Below are 24,790 nucleotides of genomic sequence, written 5' to 3'. Positions count from 1 at the left end.
CTGAAGGTGGTGATTGGTTTTTGGGGTCCCGTACGCGGCTAGGCTCCCAAAAAGTCTCACACATGTGGTATCCCCGTACTCAGGAGAAGCAGCAGAATGTATTTTGGGGTGTAATTCCACATATGCCCATGGCATGTTTGAGCAATATATCATTTAGTGACAACTTTGTGCAAAAAAAATAAAATAAAATAATAATAATTCTCTTTCCTACAACTTGTGTCAAAATATAAAATATTCCATGGACTCGAGATGCCTCTCAGCAAATAGCTTGGGGTGTCTACTTTCCAAAATGGGGTCATTTGGGGGGGTTTTGAACTGTCCTGGCATTTTATGAACAACATTTAGAAGCTTATGTCACACATTACCCACTCTTCTAACCACTTGAAGAAAAAGCCCTTTCTGACACTGTTTGTTTACATAAAAACATATTATTTTTTTGCAAGAAAGTTAAGTTGAACCCCCAAACATTATATATTATTTTAAAGCAAAGGCCCTACAGATTAAAATGGTGGGTGTTGCATTTTTTTTTACCACGCAGTATTTGCGCAGCGATTTTTCAAATGCATTTTTTTGGGCAAAAATACATATTTTTTTATTTTAATGCACTAAAACACACTATATTGCCCAAATGTTTGATGAAATAAAAAAGATGATCTTAGGCCGAGTACATAGATACCAAACACGACATGCTTTAAAATTGCGCACAAATGCGCAGTGGCGACAAACTACATACATTTTTAAAAGCCTTTAAAAGCCTCTACGGGTTACCACATTAGATTTACAGAGGAGGTCTACTACTAAAATGACTGCCCTCGATCTGACCTTCGCGGTGATACCTCACATGCATGGTACAATTGCTGTTTACATATGACGCCAAACCGTCGCTTGCGTTCGCCTTTGCTCAAGAGCAGGGGGGGACAGGGGTGCTTTTTTTTTTTTTTTTTTATTATTTAATTTGCTTTTTTAATTTTATTTTAAACTGTTCCTTACTTTTTTTTATTATTTTTATAATTTTTATTGCCATCTTAGGGCATGTAAATATCCCCTATGATAGCAATAGTTAGTGACAGGTACTCTTTTTTCACACCAAGATCGGTGTGATAAAATGTTTTCCCACTTTCCCAATGGCGCAGTTTATATCCGGGGAGGGGACATACCCTCCCACTGCTTGTAAAAGCAGTTAAGAGGCTAATTAGCCGCTAGGACTGCTTTTACATGAAAGCCGACCGCTGGCTGAAAAGAATGATACCAAGATGATACCTAAACCCGCAGGCATCATTCTGGTATAACCATTCAAAGTCCAGCAACATACCATACGTTGATGGTTCTTGTTGGACATGTATTGTAATCTTTTTTTTTTTTCATGCAGCCTGTTGGCTGAACGAAAAAAAGATTGATCGGTGGGTATGCCCACCATTAGAATACCTCCCTTCATCCACCCACTTCTAATGATGGGCATACATGCACCATTTATATATGCCGAAGCATGGGGGCATCCTCCCGCAAAAAAGTTATGCCGCTCACACACGTATGTACGCCGCATAAAAAGTTATGGCGCATACACGCGGTCGGACTTTTCCACGGGCAAGCTTCCGACGGAATTTCGACCGTATGTACGCGGCATTAGGAGCAAAATCGCTCCTCCGCCCCTAATGCCCCCATGCTTCGGCATATATGCTCTTTTTTTAACTGTGGTGGTGAAATCACCTCCCACAGTGTTGGAGTCGCAGGTTTATGTATCGTGGGAGCAAACGCTGTTGCTGTCACGCTAAATAAATCCGCGCTGCAACTGAATGGCGTACCTGCTAAGCAAATGATGGTTAACATTATAACAAAGTAACATTACATTTTAACAGTAAGATCTTACCATACCATACCTGCAAAGCAAATATCAAAAACAAAACAAAACATTTTTTAACGCAACCTGTGCCTAAAAAATATATATGCCGAAGCATGGGGGCATCCTCCCGCAAAAAAAGTTATGCCGCGTACACACGGTCGAACTTTTCCACGGGCAAGCCTCCGTTGGAATTTCGACCGTATGTACGCGGCATTAGGAGCAAAATCGCTCCTCCGCCCCTAATGCCCCCATGCTTCGGCATATATGCTCTTTTTTTAACTGTGGTGGTGAAATCACCTCCTACAGCGTTGGAGTCGCGGCTTTATATATCGTGGGAGCAAACGCTGTTGCTGTCACGCTAAATAAATCCGCGATGCAACTGAATAGCGTACCTGCTAAGCAAATGATGGTTAACAATAAAACAAACATTACGGTATAACATACCATACCTGCAAAGCAAATACAATAAAACATTGTAAAAATAGAGAGAATAGATATAGAACAATAGTGAGTGGACAGTAGAGAGTGAACATAAGAGAACAATAAAGAGAGGAGAAAAATACAACCACAACTATTTTTGGATTTTTTATTTTATATTTTTTTTGTGTTTTTGTGTGTTTTTTTATTTTTTTTTCTACTTTTTTTCACTTTTATGAAAACTATAAACTGAACGTTGCAGATTATGGTCTCTCAAAATGTGATGGCCATCACATATTCCGAGACCCTGTGTTGGTGTGCCTAGGACTGTGTGGTGCTGTACCCTACGCTAAAACTGAACTAGTGTGTGGTAGCGTTTGAAACATACACCAATGCAGAGACCAGGTTGGTCAGGACAGTCGGGACAATAAAAGCGGGTGTCACGCCTAAATCCGAGTTTGGTGCAGACACGACATCTTTTTTGGGGGGATTTTCTGGTAGGGGTACCAGCGAGGACAAAAGGAAAATGCCTCTCATACAGCCGGCTCACTGCATTTGCGTTGGGAAGGTGGGGCACAGCACCATCTGGAAACAGAAGGGCTTCGACGATCTCTTCCTGGAATTTTAGGAAGGATCCAGTCCGTCCTGAAGCTCTGTATAGCACATGAGCGTTCAGCAAAGCCAATTGAAACAAATACACTGACACTTTTTTGTACCAGCGTTTGGACCTCCGGGCAATTAGGTACGGCGCCAACAACTGGTCATTGAGGTCCACCCCTCCCATGTTAAGGTTGTACTCGTGGATACAGAGGGGTTTCTCCACAAAACCAGTCGCCGTAGGAATTTGGACTGCCGTGTCTGCGTGAAGCGAGGACAGAACGAAAACATTCCGTGAATCCCTCCACTTCACTGCTAACAAATTATTACACTGTAAGCAGGCTCTCTCCCCCCGACTAAGACGGGATTCTACAAGCCGTTGGGGGATGCCCCGGCGATTAGGTCGCACGGTGCCACATGCGCCAATTCCATAATCAAAAAGGTGACTAAAAAGTGGCACGCTTGTGTAATAATTGTCCACGTACAAGTGGTACCCCTTTCCGAATAAGGGTGACACCAATTCCCACACTATCCTACCAGCGCTCCCTATGTAATCAGGGCAATTCTCCGGCTCTACGTGACTGTCTTTTCCCTCGTAAACCATAAAGCTAGATGTATAGCCTGTTGCCCTGTCACAGAGCTTATACAACTTGACCCCGTATCTGGCACGCTTGCTGGGAAGGTATTGTTTGAATGACAAGCGGCCAGAAAACTTAATCAGGGACTCATCAACGCAGACAACTTGTTGGGGATTATACAAGGCTGCAAACCGTTCGTTGAAGTGGTTTACGAGGGGCCGAATTTTGTAGAGCCGATCGAATTCAGGGTCTCCCCGAGGACGACAGAGTTCATTGTCACTAAAATGCATGAACCGCAAGATCTGCTCGTATCGTGTCCTGGCCTTGGAGGCAGAGAAAATGGGCATATGGTGAACTGGGTGCGTGGACCAATACATCCGCAGCTCACTCTTTTTAGTAATGCCCATGATGAGGGAAAGGCCCAGAAAGATCTTAAATTCGGAAACCGTAATTGGCTTCCAATCTCTGGCAAGGGACAGCTGGGGATTAGCGGCGAAGAATTGACCAGCGTACAAATTGCTTTGGTCCACAATAGATCTATAGAGATCTTCGGTGAAATACAGCGAATAAAAATCCAGTGACGTAAAATCAACTGTATTCACCTGAATTCCGGGTTGGCCAGTGAATGGGGGAAGTACGGGTGCTGCAGAAGTGGTGGGTACCCAATCAGGATTGGCGAATGCAGCAGGAAGGGCACTATGGGGACGGGCCTGTCTTTGTCGTCTTCTTCTTCTTGGTGGCAGCGGGACACTACTAGTGCTTGCCACCTCTCCAGCTTGAACTGCACTTATGGGACTCGCCACGTCACCAAGTGTTACTGCAGTGCTGGATATATGACCAGGATGTACTAGGCCGCTGGTGCTTGCCAGTTCACCAGAAGGAATAGCGGCGCTAGTACTTCTCTCCTCCATACGAGAGCCCTGCGGTTCTTGCACCTCAGCGACAGCAGAAGATCGGGGTCTGGTACGCCTGACCCTAGCAGGGACCACTCCGTCGTCAGAGCTATCTGTCAGGGAGCCACTGTCGTCTACAGGATCGTATTCTGAGCAAGAATTTGACAGATGCGTGACCTCCTCATCACTATCTGTCAGGCTCATAAACAAGTAGGCCTCTTCATCACTGTACCATCGATTTGCCATTTTGGGCTCTAAATTTAGGGGTACAGTGGTGAGATTCACAGGCAAAAAAGCACCTGACCTGTTAGCGACTGAGTCAAGCGCTACCAAAAAAACTGTTAGCGATCGCAGAGATCAGGCCTGACTCTGCGAACGCTGCAGTTATGTGTTTTTGTGTTTTGTGTCAGTGATCGATCGATCGATACTGCACTTCGGTGGGTTGGGCTGGGCGAAGGGGCTAAACGCAGGTGCTAGCAGGTATCTGGGCTGATCCCGCTAACAATGCGTTTTTGGGAACCCTAAACTGCAGAGGACGCTAGTATAGATCTGATCAGATCAGGTATCGATCCGATCAGATACTATACCACTAAAGGGAGGCGTATGGTGCGTGCGTGGGTGTTAGCGCTACTGGCACTAATCTGACGCTGCCTGGGGCGACGCAGACCCTATCTGGCGCTAAAACCAAACTTTTATCACACGCCGGGCGATCAGGGGGTTAAAACTTTATTTCAAAAAATATGGCGGGTGCCCTTATGCTATAGAAAATAAACAAACTAAACTGCGTCACCTGTGACACTTATACTGTGATCACTGGTGACAGGGGGTAATGAAGGGGTTAAACCTTTATTGGGGGGGTTAGGGGGGGTCCCTAGACTTTTTATGGCCTAAGACTGATTACCTAAACACTTATTTTTGTCACTAATGACACTAGTACAGCGATCAAAAAAAAATCTGATCGCTGTACTGGGTGACACAGTGACAGGCAGTGAATGGGTTAATTTGGGGGGTGATCAGGGGGTGATCAGGGGGTTAAATGTGTGCCTATGTGACCTGGTGTTAGAGTAGTGTTCTGCAACTCACGTTTCAGATGCTCTCTCCCTCTCGGTCTGGAACGGAAAGACCGACACGAGGGAGAGAGCAGTACTTCCCCTGCCAATGTTTACAAAACATTGCCAGGGGAAGACAACCATTGGTTAGTGTGATCACCAGGTCCAGGCCAGATTTTATTGGCCTGGACCTGGTGATTGATCAGTTCTGAAACGAATCTGATCATCGGGAACGGCGGGGAGGCGCGCGCGCGCGCCCCATCGCCGTTCACGCGCAGGACGTATAGCTACGGGCTTTCGCCTGGGAGAGCCGACCTGCCGCCGTATTATGACGGTGCGCGGTCGGCAAGTAGTTAAAGCGGGGGTTCCGCGGGTTTTCGCTTTTTTTTTTTTTAATGCTTCTGCCGCTCTTACCTTGTTCAAATAAGCACTCGTGTCTCCCAGTCTTTCAGCCTGCTGCATTGCATTTCTCCCGAAAAGGATACCTTTTAAAATCCCGAGATGGACGTTTCCATCTTTACTGTGGGCACTGTGAAGCCCAGCAGCTTGTCCTTCCGGGATACGGTGAATAAAATGGAGAATTCGTCGCCGCCCATGTCACATGATCCACTTGCCGAGTCACATGACCAGCGAGATATCACGGGATTACAGCACAGGGCATCTCCTGGGATTCTCCTCACTCACTCCCAGGAGACATATCGCTGGTCGGGGGAAATTGTAATACACGCCCACTCCCGTGGGGAAAAGTGATTGACAGGACCCAAAATTCTGCATTACAAAGGTAAGGATCGCAAAAAAATAAAAAACGGATTAGTTTTTGTCGATGGCTGGTGGTTTAATACAGCCAAAGTCAAAATTTAGGGTGAACCTTTGCTTTAAGTCAATCAATTGGCTTTAAAATTTGTGCCTAGGAAAAGGGAAGGGTAGGGGACGGAGAGTGTGTAATGCTAGCTAGATGCCGCGGACCAATTGGTGGTCCGGTCTGCATCATCTGCATTCTCAGTGTATTGCTTACATGCGCCGTCAGAAGCTGCCCTCGATCCTTCGCGGCATCCGACATCACAGCGCCATTGCACGGTTGACGTCAAACTTTGAGGTGACCGCCAGCACAGGGTGAGTGGAAGTGCCGGGGAGGTGTAAAACACTGGGATGCGTGTGTGCGGAGCATTGGATCACCATGGCAACCGCCAAAGAGGATTGGTGTAGGAACCACCCCTAGGGGCGGAAGGAACCAATCCAGAGATAGCAGAAACATAAAGGAGAGCCGTGCAACGCAAGGCATACGTATGCATAGGGAAAGAATTCCCATAAGCCATAGACCACTTGGTGCACTCAAAATTGAGTGCTGCCCCAGGCGTACAGGAGGTCACATGGGCTCCCTTGTGCTGAGAAGCCTTGGCAAGCCAGGTGGGCCCATCCGATGATAGAAAAAATATGCAGTGCCTGAAATATGCTGTGTGAAAGAACGAGAGCGAGCCTTGTGAATCTCATTGGCACATCTCATTAGTAACTATCTTGTGTCCATGCGTGTTTTTTGACAATAGGAGTATACCAAAAGTGTATGGGAAAACCTATGGCTGCTAAGCCTCAGTGCAGAAAGATGGCCAAATTAAAATTAGGATTCATTTGACAGAAAAGTGGGCAGATCTCTGATAGAAGAAAGAAGTAAACTAAGGAACATAATCATGCTCATGGAAAATGTGTGGTATTTACATTGATCTAATTGCTGAAAGGTGGTTTAACCCTTTAAAGTGGTATAAATGTAATCAGCTGTGTGTATTGCTAAGTCTATAAGCAGTAAGGGAGTGTCTTGCTTGATTTTGCAGTATAAAGCATAAATAAACCTTGACAACATTCATTTATAAGGTAAAATCTAAAAATGCTTTTCGTTTCAGACTCTCGGCTACCCAGTGCTGGTAAGAGAAGTCTCTCCTCGTCATCCTCTGGAAGATATACACGCTCGCTGAGCGGCTTCTGCAACACAGACTCTGACAGCAATAACACTGTAACAAGATTGTTTTTCCTCGGGGGTAGAAAACATATCTCAGCAACAGGTGAAAGCTTTCCGCAGATTATATTCTAACACATTCCTATCACTGCGCAGATTGGCTACAGCCAGTTTTTTTCCTGCTGGCAGCCATATTATTTTTCTTAACAATTTCAGTCTGTTACTTCTTAAGGCACATCAGTTAGGCGTGATGCATGAGAATGAGAGATGATGTCATTAATGAATTAAAGCGGATGGAAACCTTAAAGCTAAACTCTGGGAATGAAATTTATTGCATACTTTCACAGGGCCAGCTTGGCACAATATAGGTATACATATGTGATAATAAATTGGCATCTGTGGAAGCTGTAAATGTCTGCAATTGCCTAAACTACTACAGTTATAGCAGCAGTCTTCTGGGTGCCGCGCCAAGCAGCTGTCCTTCTGCATATTAACCATAGGGGGTTGTTATTAGCTTGGCACGGCTGCTTTTTAGAAAACGCCTTGAATTTGTTTCAATGAATACAGAGAGATCTCTAATTGGAGTAGGTGGTGCTTGTGATAGCACACTTCTCTTCCCCATCTCATCCAAGCAGGAAATGCTTTGCCTTTAATTAGAAAAATGCATGGTGTTCTCTGAATGGCAGCCGTGCCAAGCTTGTGACTCCCTGTGGTTACTATGCAGAAGGGCAGCCACTTGGCATGGTACCCAGAAGATCATGAACATCATTTTAGTAGCTACTACAGTGATTTACAGCTTCCACAAAGGCTGATTAGGTATTACATATGCTTACTTACACTGTGCCAAACTGCCCCAATGTAAGTATATATCATTAATGACATTTAGTGTGCCAAAGTAGACTGTGGCTGTGTAATTTAAATGTTAAAAAAGCCACTTGTAGTCTCTATCAGAAGTTTGTGCAAAGCAGGAGCACATTCGGGTGGCGGGGAAAAAGCATTGTCATCCTTCAATGGGAAGCGCCTGAACATGGACCTTCATGGCAGGATGAACAGGTTTTATTTTCATGAAAGTTATAGATTTAAAAGCACTGAAAATGGCTTTTGAAATTACATTACCACGTTAAAGAGTATTTATGACCAATTATATTTTTTGGGTTTCAGATTGAGTAGGAAAGGATTAAAATGCCTGTCAAGTTTTAAATGCTGACTGTGTTCCCTCTAGGTTGGTTGTGGTCTTTCTCTGTCCTTTATCTGACCGTTATCAGAAAGAATGAAAGTAATGGGGAATCCAAATCTGATGCAGAGAGCTTTTCAATTAACAACTGGATTTTCTCTTATTTCTTGTTGTGTCTTCAGGACAAATGAGGGGACATCTCCGCAGTGGGACACACACACAACAAAATTTGTAAACGGCAGGGATTTTTACCAATCCCTATTCTATCCAAAAATGATAAAAACAAATTCAGCTATACATACAGTTTAAAGCATATATGAGATTTTAGTGACTGGAATGATAGAAATGTTAATAAAGCGTGTTGCATATGTGTAATAACCAAAGCTTTTCTTTACTAAGAAAAAAAGCCAAAATGTCCACAGCCTTGTATGGGCCTTATTTAAGAATGCATTGACAAATTATATTAGAAAAGGCCATGACCCATAGCAACCCATCAGAATACTCTTTGCTTCACTGAAATACCCATTTTGTGTTAATCAGTAAAGAGTTCTGACCCTCATTAACTAATTAATCAGTGCTTCAGTGGTCCAAAGTATTAGAGCAAAGATGAGAAACAAAGATAGCCATTGTAGAATGACCTAAAATCCAACACTTTTTTAAATTTTTGTTGGAGTTAAGAAGGGTAATAACTGGGCCAGATTCACTATATGATACACTAGGGCTCTGCTTGCAGATGGCAGAGGGAAAGATTCACCTTTTACTCTGTATACTGTAGTCATCAGCTACAAATTTCTTTCTTGTAAATAATAAAATCGCAGTCATCGCATATACAATAGCTTTATCTACACATGACAAGTCATAGATTTATTTACACATTGTAGCATTATTCTAAATCAGATTAGACTCAATAAAACAATGACAAGGATACAAAAAGCAAAGAAAATATAGTTTGAGGATAAAAATGATATTATAATATATCGATATTATAATTTTCTGGTTACAGCTAAACTATAACATCAACAAAACACATCACATTGATAATCTGTTTATTAATATTGTGAAATTAGTAGCAAGAAATCTCAATTTAGAGAAATAAATGACCTATATACCTCATACACAACTCGTATACCAAATCAGCATGCCAAATAGCAGTTTTTTTTATTCATTTATTTTCTGGAAACATAAAAATATGACCCGTGTTTTTAATTAATTTGCTTTGATATTATTCACTTTGAAGAGAAAAGTATTCATTAAGTCAGAGGTACTTTCAAGATCTCTTAATTTTATTGATTTGAAATAATGAGGAAAGCATTTTAGTAGCGGCAGACACTGTGACTTTGCAAGGAAAACACAGCGGTGTACAATGACCGCACACACTGTGCATAATCTCATTTGTACAAACCTGGCTGAGCAGCCTTCTTTTCAGAAGTGTATAATTGGTAGGTTTACAGAAACACTGGAGACGTACTGTCATAACACAAAAAAACATGCACTGAAGAGGAATAAACAAAGCTAAAACAACCAAAAAACAGTCATGAAAATACATTATTAAAAGCTGCTTGGGTCAATTTTCTGAACCGATGAAGTCGATGGTGAATGAAGTTTTTTCCTTTTTTCATATAATTTTATACAGTTTGTTTGCTTATGCAGCTCTTAGGCCGCGTACACACGGTCAGACAAAACCGATGAGAATGGACCGAGGTTCAGTTTCATCGGTCCAAACCGACCGTGTGTATAGCCCATCGGTCTGTTGTCCTTCCGTCCAAAATTTTAGAACATGCTTTAAAATCGAACCGATGGCCCGCTGCCCGATCGGTCCAAACCGATGGTTAGTACAGAAAGCATTGGTTCAAAACCCGCGCATGCTCAGAATCAAGTCGACGCATGCTTGGAAGCATTGAACTTCGTTTTATTCAGCACGTCGTGTGCTTCACGTCACCGCGTTCTGACCCGATCGGTTTTTGGAACAATGGTGTGTACGCACATCAGACCATCAGGCCACTTCAGCAGTGAACCGATGGAAATGGCCCGTCGGACCATTCTCATCGGTTTGGAACGACCGTGTGTACGCGGCCTCAGTGTTTCTTTTTGGCAATGAAGAACTCTAATTTAAAGGGTTCTTTTTTCTTTTTTTTTATCAGAAAAAAATGTTTATTAGATAGAAAAAAAACAGTTGACAATCCAGTTATACAGAATAGTTTGTTTGACATAAAAAAAAACAAGACAATACATTTGTACGTATATTCAAATATAGATATATGTGTCAACATACCTATCTCCAATGTGCTAGCGGTGCAATAATACAGTGAGGCCCCGTACACACGAGAAGACATGTCCGATGAAAACGGTCCGCGGACCGTTTTCATCGGACATGTCTGCTGGGAGCTTTTGGTCTGATGTGTGTACCATCAGACCAAAATCCCCGCGGACAGAGAACGCGGTGACGTAGAAGACACCGACGTTCTCTAACAAGGAAGTTCAATGCTTCCACGCATGCGTTGAATCAATTTGACGCATGCGCGGGATTTCGGGCCGCTGGTTATACGTCATAACCAGCGGACATGTCCGATGAGTCGTACTAACCATCGGACATGTCCGACGGACATGTTTCCAGCGGACAAGTTTCTTAGCTTGCTAAGAAACTTTTGTCCGCTGGAAACCTGTCCGCTAGGCCGTACACACGGTCGGACATGTCCACGGAAACTGGTCCAGTTTCAGCGGACATGTTCGGTCGTGTGTACGGGGCCTGATACTGTCCCATCCAGATTAAGACAATAACTCATAAGGTTAACTTAATTGAACACACTTTAATTGCCTATTCGTACACACAAACAATCTCTGGCATAAAAGTTCCCGTGGGCTGAGGTCAGGGGTATCCAAGCATGGTCCCCACAGTTTTTCGAATTTACCTTGGGTAAATATGGCTTTCTAAAAAGAATGAATTACCCACAGATGACACCCAAGACTTATGCATAGGGCGATCCAGAGATTTTCAGAGTAATAGGATTAGCCTTCGAGCATGAAAGAGGGCCATTCCTATGGCTATCCTAGAGTGTGCCTCCACAGCCTCCTTAAGTACATTCAAGAAACAGCATTTAGGATCCAGCGGGATATTCACTCTGACTATTGCGTTTTAAGGTGTCTATTACTTGTCTCCGATAGAGATGTAATTTGGGGCAACGTCACAGTAAATGGATTCAATCACCGTGGTCTCTTTTACATCTATGACAGTGTGACTCAATACTGCAACCTATCTTGTAAAGCCTCAGGGGTATAATGAGAGCGTAAAATAATGTAGTTATTGAGTTGAGTTTCTGGACCACATTAGGCGAGCATGTTACAAAAACCTGATACGCCCCCTCCCACTGGTTACCCGTTATCGGCCCCAGATCCCTTTCCCATTGCAATACCCCCTTCCCGATTGAGCTGTGGAGCGGCAGGGATCGGCCATCTCAGGCCTCTCATCTACTCGCTGAGAGGCTGAGACGGGTGTCAGTCCAGGCACCTGGTTGATCCTGATGACACGGTGCCTGGAGTGATTCCTGTGATGTCACGGGTCACAAGAGTGCAAAACTAATTGCACTCCTGTGACCCATAGGAGAAGCCCAGCCAAATGAGCTTAGGCTGGACTTTTCCTTTAATAATGGGAAAGGGTTTGTTTACCTTTGCAAAAAAAGGGTCAAGAATCCCCAGTAGGTGACAAAAACGAAGAACCTTTAAAAAGTATGAAAAACTCACAATATTTGGCTTAGCTTCTTTCTCCTGTTGGCAGGGTGAGCCAGCCATTGGACACTAGCTTCCAGCATTACAGTAGCAAGTGATGCCCTTATTCAGAGATTTGTGAATGCAATGTGCTCTCTGTTCTGTGGCAGCCACTGGGCTCAGCCACAACATCAACAGAGAGAGGATGCACTGAGCATGCGTGGGGCTCTGAACAAGGATGACACTGAAATTTGTGATGCTGGGGGCAAACGTCCAAGAGCTGGCTAGTCCTGCAAACAGAGGGCAAAGAAGATATAACGAATATTGTGAACTTTCCAGGCAGAACTGAGCTATTTAGAAAATTGGAAGCTTTTCAAGCAGGCTATGATGGTGGTGGAAATGATGCACTGATATGGCAGATATATTAATAAAGATTACTTAAAGCTGCTTAGTTTATTCTTACCCACTGGGGTAATTGCATAGACAGATTTTTTGACTAAGGCAAGCTAACCTTCCAAGCCCTTTACACTGGCAGGAGCCAGGGCTTCAAATGTGCTATGATATCTATTGTCGGTAAGAAGGGTTCCTGATCATGCAGTGGTGTGATTGGCTGCACAGTGCTGATGTCATCAGGAGCTTGTCATATATGCTCCTGATCCTTGGTATTTCACTGAAAGCTGTCTGTAACAGCTAGGCTACTGTCCTGGGGGTGCTGATGGAGCACATCCCAGATAAATATAAAGACGCATATACTTTTCTGCTGGACAATAAGGCACACCCTGCCACCACATACTGTATATGTGAATAGCTGTTTCAAAAGCAGAACATTTACCCAGATATTAATGTTTTCTCTAAAGCTTTCTCTGCCTATAAATGTAACTAAAAGCATCCATATGTTGTATTTAGCTACTAATTTTCTGCCTCCTCTGTTGATGCATTCAGTTCTGAGAAGTACATATTTGCAAGCTTTTAGTTTTAATTATAAGTAGGGCATAGCAATATCTGGGTTTAAGGCGATTTAAAAAAATGAGTATATTGTTTTAAACCAATTTGTAATTCTGATAAATACAGGCAGCAGGAAAAGTAAATATGTACTCAGTTCTTCTTCAGGCATATCTTTCTTGAGTAACATTAAATTAGCGATACATTTATTTTAAGTGTCAGAACAGTAGTCAGGCAACTAGCTACAGAGTCTAATCCAACCTGTATTTTAGAGGAAACCTGTAATGAAGTATTAAAGCTGAACTTTCCCTAAAACGGAAAGTTCTGCCTTTCGCCCCCCAACCCCCCACCACCACCACTTTTGGAGGGGGTTTGTTCTCCTGGGGGAATACAGGTACCCACTCCCAATTCCTCTTCTTGCCTAGGCGAGAAGTGCGGAAGTTTTGCTTCATGCATGCGCAGTGGAGAGCCAGCTGTGAAACAGAAGAAAGTGGCAGCTGACTTCCCACTAGCAAGATGGCGGCACCGGGGGCTCTGAAGATCGGCAAAGAACCAGCCTGGGTGATGACAGCGTTGGACTACTGGATAAGTGTCTGTTTATCAAAAGTCAGCGGCTACAATATTTGTAGTTGCTATATTTTAATCTTTTTACAAAAAAAGTGTAGCGTCTCTTTAAGGCTTCCATTGGTGACCTTTCATATCGATGCAATGGCTTCAGAAATGTATTAGTCACCGATTTGTAACAAGTATACAGGATCTGACCCAACTCTGACTTTTCTAAAAGGTCAGGATCAGTAACTTTGTAAAGATTAATGCCACAGACAGCCGGGAAACTAGTATTTTCAGAATTAAATTAACAATGGAGGCCTCTGTGTTTCTCAAAGTGCATATTTTCTTTAGCACAGCAGCTCTTTTACTATTCCCACAGCTTACAAAATTGATATACTATACCATCCAAATTACTGGGACATAAAGCACAACACTAACCACAAGCACACTTCATTTAAAATCATAAAGGACAAACTTTCAAAATAAAATTAGTAACATCGGGGAAAATCTTGACTGCCACATAGCCTTGAGAATTAGGGATATCTATCTAAGCATCGTTATTATAATGTGCCATCGGCTGGACAACCTTTTTGTACAGAATTGTTTTTTGTAGTTGAATTCTCATCCTGTTCTTACCTTGCCTCTGGCTCACCACTTCTCGCCAAATTGTTTTCTTCATGTTATCGAAACTTTCCTGCTTCAATGCCAACTTTTCTCCTTTTTGTTTTCCTTTCATGCAAAACATTGATTTCTCAGCTTTCTCGCTTTAATTAATGGTTATGCTGCATAATTTATAGAAAATATTCTGTTACTTAGCTCTTTAGCTGTGAGACTTTGGAAACCAACTTGACTATAACTTACAGTACTTGTTACTACCCCACAACTGAAATATATTATATACAGTGGATATAAAAAAGTCTACATACCACTGTTAAAATGTCAGGTATCTGTGATGTAAAATAATTGGACAAAGATAGATCATTTCAGAACTTTTTCCACCTTTAATGTGATCTATAAACTGTACATCTCAGTTGAACAACAAACTGAAATCTTTTAGGTGGATGGAAGTAAAAAAAAAATAATATTATGGTTGCATAAGTGTGCACACCCTTAAACTAATACTTTGTTGAAGCACCTTTTGATTTTATTACAGCACTCAGGCCCCATACACACCATAGAATCTATCCGCAGATAAATCCCATCAAATGGGTTTCTGCGGATAGATCCTATGGTGTGTACACTCCGTCGGATATCTATCCGCAGATAAATCTCCCCTGGAATGGATTTCCAGCAGATAAATATTTGTCGACATGCACAGAATATCTATCTGCTGGAATCCATTCCAACGGATGGATCCGCTCGTCTGTACAGACTTACCGGATCCATCCGTCCAAAGGGATTCCCCGCACGCGCCGTAATGAATAGACGCATGCGTGGAATTCCTTATATGACAGTGTCGCGCCCGTCGCCGCGTCATAATAGCGGCGACGGCGCGACACGTCATCGGCAGAGGATTTCAGCGCGGATTTCAATGCGATGGTGTGTACACGCCATCGCATTGAAATCCTCTGAAATCTTAGAGAGGATTTATCCGCGGATACGGTCCGCTGAACCGTATCTGCGGATAAATTCTATCGTGTGTATGGGGCCTTAGTCTTTTTGGATATGAGTCTATCAGCATGGCACATCTTGACTTGGCAATATTTGCCCACTCTTCTTTGCAAAAACACTCCAAATCTGTCAGATTGCGAGGGCATCTCCTGTGCACAGCCCTCTTCAAATCACCCCAAAGATTTTAAGTTGAATTCAGGTCTGAGCTCTGGGCCATTCCAAAACTTTAATCTTCTTCTGGTGAAGCCATGCCTTTGTTGATTTGGATGTATGTTTTGGGTCGTTATAATGCTGAAAGGTGAAGTTCCTCTTCGTGTTCAGCTTTCTAGCAGAAGCCTGAAGGTTTTGTGACAATATTGACTGGTATTTGGAATTGTTCACAATTCCCTCTACCTTGACTAAGGCCCCTATTCCAGCTAAAGAAAAACAGTTCCAAAGCATGATGCTGCCACCACCATGCTTCACTGTGGGTATGGTGTTCTTTTGGTGATGGGCAGTGTTGTTTTTGCGCCAAACATATCTTTTGGAATTATAGCAAAAAAAGTTCAGCCTTGGTTTCCTCAGACCATAACACATTTTCCCACATGCTTTTGGGAGACTTCAGGTGCGTTTTTGCAAAATTTATCCGGGCCTGGATGTTTTTCTTCGTAAGAAAAGGCTTTCATCTTGCCACTCTACCCCTTAGCCCAGACATATAAAGAATATGGGAGATTGTTGTCACATGTACAACACAGCCGGTACTTGCCAGATATTCCTGCAGCTCATTTAATGTTGCCGTTGGCCTCTTGGCATCCTCCCTGACCAGTTTTCGTCTTGTCTTTTTAACAATTTTGGAGGGACGTCAAGTTCTTGGTAATGTCACTGTTGTGCCATATTTTCTCCACTTGATGATAACTGTCTTCACTGTGTCCTATGGTATATCCAATGCCTTGGAAATTCTTTTGTACCCTTCTCCTGACTGATACCTTTTAACAATGAGATCCCTCCCTTAACTATTAAGCATTAGCACAATCTTTACAAAACAATAGCAATAAAGAAAATAGTAAAATAGTCTGGTTCAAAAGTTTGCATACCCTTTTTTCTCAATATCCTGTATTGCCCCCTTGATGGCCTGCAGTAAAGCTGCCAATTTTTCTGGGCAAAAAGACTCCAGGTCCTGTGAAATTTTTGTTGTTGTCTGGCAACAACTATATGTTTGACCACCAAGGTGGTTCATTAATGCAGAGGCCAGGAGATTATGATGGTTACTCCAGAAGCTTTATTTTTGTGGCAGTCACTGAAGGGTCGGCTTGGCCTTATGTTTTGGATCATTGTCATGTTGGAGGACCTAAGTGCAGCTTTTGGGCTTATAAATGGAAATTTTATTCCAATATTTTTTTTTAAATTTGCTGCATTTATCTTGCCATCAATTTTTATAACATTTCCTGTGCCACTCAGACACCCCACACAGCATAAATTCAAGCATGCTTGACAGTATTCCTACACCTTGATGACTCCTTTCCAAACATTATAAAGTCAAAATTGAAGTCTCACAGTGATGGACCCATTATTGATGGGTGCTCGAAGTACAGTAAATGCCACAGATGGTGCCATGACAGAAACAGATACAAAGATACAAAGTTACCAGCAAGTCAAATGAATGAGTTTCCTGTGTTTAATGTGATGAGAGAAAAGGGACCCTAAGAAAGGCACCCTGCAAAACGTTGGTTTCCTATACCCTGTGTGATGCTGTCCTCACAACATACACATGAAACACATTCATTTGGAATACTGGGGACTTTGCATCTTTCCTCTCCAAACATAAAATTTATGGTTGTGTTATACCCTTTAATTTTGTTAGTTATCTATAAAAATCACTAAAGTGCACCTGTGCCCAGACTATTGGCATGCAATTTATTTACATATTAAAAAAATAACAAAGTAGTAAAATAGTTTTAAAACACTTAATGACCTTTCTAGCTGCTTTTAATATGAAGGTATTTCTTCTCGAAGATCCTCAAGGACTCTAAAGCCCTGTACACACGATCTGTTTGTCTGATAAAAACGGACCGATGGACCGTTTTCATCGGTTGAACGGATCGTGTGTGGGCCCCATCGTTTTTTTATCCATCGGTGAAAAAAAATAGAACCTGTTTTAAATTTTTCTTATGGTTAAAAAACCGATAGAAAAAAAACGATCGTCTGTGGGGAAATCCATTGGTCAAAAATCCAAGCATGCTCAGAATCAAGACGACGCATGCTCGGAAGCATTGAACTTCATTTTTCTCAGCACGTTGTAGTGTTTTACGTCACCGCGTTGGACACGATCGGATTTTTAACCAATGGTGTGTAGGCAAGACTGATGAAAGTCAGCTTCATCGGATATCCGATGAAAAAATCCATCGGATTAGATTCCGTCAGACGAACCGATCGTGTGTACATCGCTTTAGTTTTCATAAAAACCCAGTGCCTTTGTCACAAACTTTGAAAACAAATTCTTTACAATGTTTGGAGAAACAAGGTTGACTAAGTTATTGCTTTTAAGTGCTTTTACTGCTTTCTTAAAGTACAGTATCTCACAAAAGTGAGTACACCCCTCACATTTTTGTAAATATTTTATTATATCTTTTTATGTGACAACACTGAAGAAATAAGTGTACAGCTCCACCTTCTGTTTGAGGGTTCCCCACAGATGCTCAATAGGGTTTAGGTCTGGAGACATGCTAGGCCAGTCTATCACCTTTACCCTCAGCTTCTTTAGCAAGGCAGTGGTCATCTTGGAGGTGTGTTTGGGGTTGTTATCGTGTTGGAATACTGCCCTGCAGCCCAGTCTACGAAGGGAGGGGATTATGCTCTGCTACAAGGTAAATATCTCCTAAATGGCACACCTTTAGGAGATATTTACAGTACCTATAGGTAAGCCTTATTATAGGCTTACCTATAGGTACAACTTCCACATTGGGGGTATACAACCACTTTAAGATCTCTTATTTCCTGCTACTGGCACCACTTTGGAGACCGCAAGCTGGGATAAGACATGCTCCCTACAACAGCTCCAAATTTACAATTGGTCCCTCTGCATTACACTTTGTTTGATGCTCTGGGATGGCGGGTCAGCAAAACCCAGACCACGATCTACCAGTCCCCTGGCTGCGATCTACTGGTAGATCACGATCTATAGGTTGCTGGCCCCCAGTCTAATCGATACAAAATTAATTATTTTATGCTGCACTAAAGTTTTATCCAACTCTATATTCCTGCATTTGTTATTTTGAAAAGCCAATATAAGGGACAAATTGAGGCCAAAAAAAGCACTTGTGTGGTTTAGCCAATCCTGATCTGCATATCTTTGTGGTCTGTGTAACTGACAGGGATGTATCCTTTGTCCACATACATTGCACTAAGATGTGTCCCTCTTTTTATCATTTTTTAAAAAGTTGGGTCATATGCTTTGGTCAACAGCTCCACTTCAAAAACCAGTTACTGTGACTGCTGAGTCACTATTAAGACAGCATGCTAATACCCTGAAAGCAGCACAGGGACAGAAAGCCACCCTACCCTAAGACACGATGATTCTCCGGGACTAAGTCCTTTTAATAAAGTGAGGCCCCGTACACACGACCGAGGAACTCGACGTGCCAAACACATCGAGTTCCTCGTCGAGTTCAGTGTGGAAGCCGCCGAGGAACTCGGCGGGCCGACTTTTGCCATTGAACAACGAGGAAATAGAGAACATGTTCTCTATTTCCTCGCCGAGGTCCTCGACGGCTTCCTCGGCCGAAAGTGTACACACGGCCGGGTTTCTCAGCAGAATTCAGCTCTGAACCGAGTTTCTGGCTGAATTCTGCCGAGAAACTTGGTCGTGTGTACGGGGCCTTAGAGTAAAGAGACAGACCCCTGGAAAATGACATGTCTCAGTTTAAGAGGACCTGTCTGCTCCTCCACTAGCACTGTTTAGGGTATATCCTATACAGACACAGCAACACCTATGCTGTAAAAATAGGGTCACCTTATTGTACACTTTACATAGGCATTTCACCGGCAGCAGTCTAGCACTCTACAGCTATTAAGGTCATCATGATCCCACGGTCCCACAAACAGAGCCCCTTGTCCAGTCCCAGCCACCAGATCCACTTCTGCTCTTGTGCAGGTTTAGGGTGGGAGCTAATACTAAGGTACCACCCCTCCATCCTCCTCTTTAGGCAGCCAGCAGTGATTGTGTGTGACAGGCGGCTGCACCTGTGCAGCCTGCATGGCTCAAATCATGCGACGCACCAACATCACACAACTTTGTTTAAAAACATTTCATAATCGATCCAGAGATTTGAGCTTCTATGTGAAATAGAAGAGTCAGTACTACCAGTAATTTTTTAGCAAACCCACCCTTTGGCTCAGCCACTGTATGGGACATGGCCCAGATTCAGAAACAAATGCCTATCTTTAGGCGAGCGTAGCGTATCTCATATACGCTACGTCGCTGTAACTTTGAGAGGCAAGTCCTGTATTCAGAAAGAACTTGCGCCCAAAGTTATGGCGGCGTAGCGTATATGGGCCGGCTCGCCTAATTCAAAATAGGCTGGTAGGGGCGTGTTGTATGCTAAACAGTCGTGACCCCACGTAATTGACGTTACTAACGAACAGCGCATGCGCCGTCCATGAAAGTATCCCAGTGCGCATGCTCCAAATTACGCCGCAAAAAGTCATTGTTTTAGATGTGAACGTAACTTACGCACAGCCCTATTCGCGTACGACTTACGCAAACGACGCAAAATTTTACGCTGGCCCGAAGTCCATACTTAACATTGGCTACGCCTCATATAGCAGAGTTAACTTTACGCCGGAAAAAGCCTTATGTAAACGACGTAAATAAATGCGCCGGGCGCATGTACGTTTCTGAATCTGCGTATCTAGCTCATTTGCATATTCTACGCGTAAATCAACGGAAGCGCCACCTAGCGGCCAGCGTAAATATGCACCCTAAGATACGTAGGAGACTTACGCCACTCGTATCTAGGCAACATTGAGGCGTATCTGACTCTATGAATCGGGTGCCGAGATGCGACGGCCCGCATTTGGAGTTACGACGGCGTATCTGGAGATACGCAGATGTAACTCCTTTCTGAATCCGGGCCTATAAGTTTTTCTTCTAAAATACATTGATATGGATCATTTCAGAGACAAAGCAGGGTATCTGAACATGCATTTATGGACAACTTTTTTTCATTTTTTTTTTTGTACAAATCAAGAGAGTTCACTTACTGTCACAGAGAAAGTGGTGTCACCCTCCAGATTATGCAGTGTGACAAGAGTGTGAATCACAAAGGTGGCTGTACAGAACACTAGGGGTTTATTTACAAAAGGCAAATCCACTTTGCATTACAAGTGCAAACTACAAGTGCAAAGTGCAGTCAGTGTAGATCCGAGGGGGACATGCAAGGAGAATAAAAAACTGAATTTTAGCTTGCACATGATTGGATAATACAATCAGCAGATCTTCCCCTCATTTCATATCTACCTCTCAGATTTACAGCGACTGCACTTCCAGTGCACTTTTAGTGCAATTTCAAGTGCACTTTGCAATTGTAGTTTGCACTTGTAGTGCAAAGTGGATTTGCCTTTCATAAATAACCCCCTAGGAGTCTGAGGCCTCGTACACACGACCGAGTTTCTTGGCAAAAACCAGCAAGAAACTTGCTGGGAGATATTTTTTGCCGAGGAAACCGGTCGTGTGTACATTTTCGTTGAGAAACTTGACGAGCCAAAAAGAAAGCATGTTCTCTATTTCCTTGACGGGAATGGAGAAACTTGCGTTTCTCGACGGCTTCACAAGGAACTCGATGAGGAAAACGATGTGTTTCGCCCAGCAAGTTTCTCGGTCGTGAAAAGGCCTAATTCAATGAAGTGAATGTAGTATAGCATCCAGTCAGCTGTCTTTACCCTCAGTTCATGATACTTAAAGCTGAAGCTTAATTTGTCATATTTTATCTTCCCTTGTTTCCCTTTTCCCCTCTCATCAACATGCTAATGGGTTTTTAAATAAAAGCTTTCCTTTTTTTTAATATAAACTTTTTTTTAGTCCCATGACATCATCATTGGGTCTCTGAGATCATGACTGGTAGAATGGGTATTGTACATAGCTACCTGAAAACTACATAGCAGTACTTTTCCCAAGAGACCTCAAATCTGATGCAAGCCATGCGCTGGCTCTTTGGAGGAATTATGCAATTGACCTATGCCTTAATGAGTAGGTGTCAGTCTGGAGAAGTGGGTGCTTATAGACAGGAGTTGCATGCAGATGATCTACTAGGTAATGCCAACGTGTGATGCTGAGCCTAATTGTTGAAAGAACTGAAATCCAATGAATTAAGGGGGGCAGACAAGGATCTCCAGCTAGAAAATTAGGTGGTTGTATGTGACTTGCTGTAGCTTCTAATGCACACTGTGAGAAACTCCTGGTTTGAAAGGAAATCAAAGTAATTTGAGTACAGAAGAGGACCCTGAACACCTGTACAGGGTGCAGTTAAGGCTGGATTCAACCTTTAAGCCTAATATATATATTTTTTAGATAGTGAGGAAAAGAGTTATAATTTCCATACGATTTTTAGGTTGGGTATGTGACCTTAAGCCTAGGTTCACATTGAAGCGATTTGGCATACGATTTGACATGTCAAATCGGCAGCTATTGCTGGCAATGGCACCATCCAAATAGGTGTGGCGCCAATTTTGCGGTGCCGCACCGATTCCCAAAAGTAGTTTCTGTACTACTTTTGGTGACTTGGGGTGCGATTTGTATAGACGTCTGTGCAGAAACTGCACAGATGTCTCTAAAATCGCCTCCCAAGTTGGAACTGACATGCTGTTATGAAATAATGTGAGTTCAGCACAATTTCAATCCCGCAGCAGAGAGAACCCAGGCTTAGGGACAGATTTTCCCAAACTTTCTGTTTCTATGACACTGAGTTTTTGTGCTTGTCTCTTTCCTCATGTTAGGCATTCCCCATCATTTCTTGTCCAGATGAAAAGTAACGTAGAAATCACATAATCAGATTACAAAAAAGCCTGACAGTCTATTACCTTCTGCCTTCTTCTCCTAGCATGAAGCAGTATTGACTGGAGATAGGCTGTAACAATAAAGTATTGTTTGAAATTTTAGTTTAAATAACACACCATGAAAGTGAAGGGCAATAGTAAGGGAAAAGCTCACAAATTAAGTGATGTTTTTTTCATTGGCCGGGCCAGGACAGTATAAAATGGTGACATTTTTAAGACATGAAACCAGCTATACATTTTCTGTGCTAAAACCTCATTCTTAACTCTTTTGTTTCAGGTGGTGCAAACTTGGTGTCTTGTGGAGGATCTGGCTATGTTAGATTCTGGAACATATTTAGAAACCAGTTAATGGCAGAGTTTGTAGCTCATGAAGGAGCTAGTTTCATAGTTATGGCCATGGACAAAACAAGCAATTATATCATTACAGGCGATCTTGATGGGTGGATAAAAGTCTGGAACATCATGGTAAAGTAAAACAAAAACTGTTCTGACTTTTTGTTTAAAGTAAAAACGTCATGTACAACATATAACAGCAACCTAACATATGACTTGCAGGCACTGCAAGGCTACCATTAGGCACTTTGCAGGCCAATGTTGAGGAATGAGGATACGTTTTGATTCCTTGGCATTGTGTTTGTAGGTGTGTGTGCCTTTCAGTTTGTTAGTCTTGTAAGTACATTGCAGGGTAATATAGGTAGGAATGTTTCCACATTCATCATTTTCTATTATGTTTTTCATAGTCCCTCCTGCATATCCTAAATGCTGCATTTCCTAGTATTTTTTTCAATTGTACTGTGCCCCTCTACATGTATAATTTCCTAGTATTTCTTCCATGTTAAAGTTCCTAAACTGGTTGATATCTGGTCCCAGCTTTGCAGAGGCATCAATATTTTGGGGACTGTAAGGGCTATCAAGAAGAAGACGGGCACACAAGGTTCTAGGGCTTTAACTATAACATTGAGTGTTGAGACATAAGCCAATGGGGGGTAACAGACAACAATAAAGTCCTAACTGAAGCACAAATCCTTTCCAGCTCCATCCAAAACTATAATGGAACAAAATGGTATGGCTACTAATGGCCCATATAATACACATCAGTACTTTGTACTGTTATTTATTTTTTTCGGAATGTAACAACCCAGGTAAACGTGTCTGGCTCTAATATCTTCTGCTTTGATGCTTTTTCCACTGTTAAAAAGAAGATAAACCATGATACATCAAAGATCATTTCAGACTCTGCCCATGGACATTGACATCTTTGATCAATTGTGGAGTGACAGCAAAATGGTTGAAGGGGCGCTTTTTTTTTTTTTTTCAGAACATGTTTTCTTAATCTTGTATCCGCCGTACTCATTTTTTGTGATCTATCCTGTAATGTTGTTGTGGCCTGAAAGATGATAACACACTGGCTACATTGACTGATGTTCTGTTATGTAATGCTGGCTGACCTTGAAAGAGGCATTCTAAAAATGAGCATGTACATTACTTCTTTATTGTTGTTATAAAAAAACCTTGAACCAATAAGTAGGATGATGGCTGCACAGGCATCTACTCACCCATCTACGCAATTTAATAAATTATTTGGTAGTCATGTCCTTTTAGTATTTTTTTACATTCATCGTTTTCATGCAACTTCTAAAAACTGACCTGTATCACGTCATATTTGAAATGAATTCCATTTATTTTAGAAATAAGAGTTTCAGATTCTACAAATATAAATATAAAATATTGTGTATGTTTGTGCATGTTTGTATATTCATCTGTAGACAGTGTAAATCATGGATCTCTGGGAATAAATATTATTTTGTTTTAGTTTTATCATAATTGCACATATTGAACATATTCACCTCAGCAACCAATCGAGTATTCTCTATTTCTAAGTTCTGTTTTGCTACTGACTGCTAAAATATTATTTTCTTTTTATAATCACTATACCCATTTTGATTTGAACATAGGTCATTATTTTATGGTCTAATCACTGTGTATGCTATCCAATTCTTTATGTTACAGGACTACTGCACTGAATACAGCGAACACAAGTGTGATGAACTCCCATCCTTGGTTTCATCATTTCAGCCTCATGGTGACTGTGTCACACACATAGAAACATGTACACACAGCCAGTGTCTCCTGATCATATCTTCAGCTGCAGACTGCAGTATATGTGTCAGTGATGTGTATGGAAATCTACTTGGCGTGTTTGGTCAGGTAAATATTCCTTCTTTTTTTTTGAGTAGTTAAACAGTATCTAAAAGGCAAAAGTGTCCTGTGACTAAGGGAAAATCATAATTGTGTATTTTCATCATTAGAAGATGAATAGAAGGGTAACCTTCCAATTGCTACAAGACTCAAAACCAAAACATGTTCTATCCTCTATCTATAAGATACTTACTATAAAAAAAACACCCTGAATCTCCTGAATATATAAAGAAATGGGCGAATGATCTAAATGTTCAAATCC

General features: G+C 42.1%; 1 protein-coding gene across 2 annotated transcripts in view; it reads left to right on the top strand.

Annotated features, from left to right (window-relative positions):
- The window catches only part of WDR49 (WD repeat domain 49), a 173,336-nt gene that overhangs the window by 114,968 nt on the left and 33,578 nt on the right, over positions 1 to 24,790 (top strand). For both annotated transcript variants that reach the window (XM_040349306.1, XM_040349305.1), the window contains 3 exons: positions 7,270 to 7,428; positions 22,607 to 22,794; positions 24,340 to 24,537. In XM_040349306.1, coding sequence (XP_040205240.1) covers positions 7,270 to 7,428; positions 22,607 to 22,794; positions 24,340 to 24,537 — 545 coding nt within the window. The remainder of the gene's footprint in view (positions 1 to 7,269; positions 7,429 to 22,606; positions 22,795 to 24,339; positions 24,538 to 24,790) is intronic.

This window comes from Rana temporaria, chromosome 4 (assembly GCF_905171775.1).
Source record: "Rana temporaria chromosome 4, aRanTem1.1, whole genome shotgun sequence".
Taxonomy (NCBI): domain Eukaryota; kingdom Metazoa; phylum Chordata; class Amphibia; order Anura; family Ranidae; genus Rana; species Rana temporaria.
This window is presented reverse-complemented; position numbering and strand designations above follow the sequence as displayed.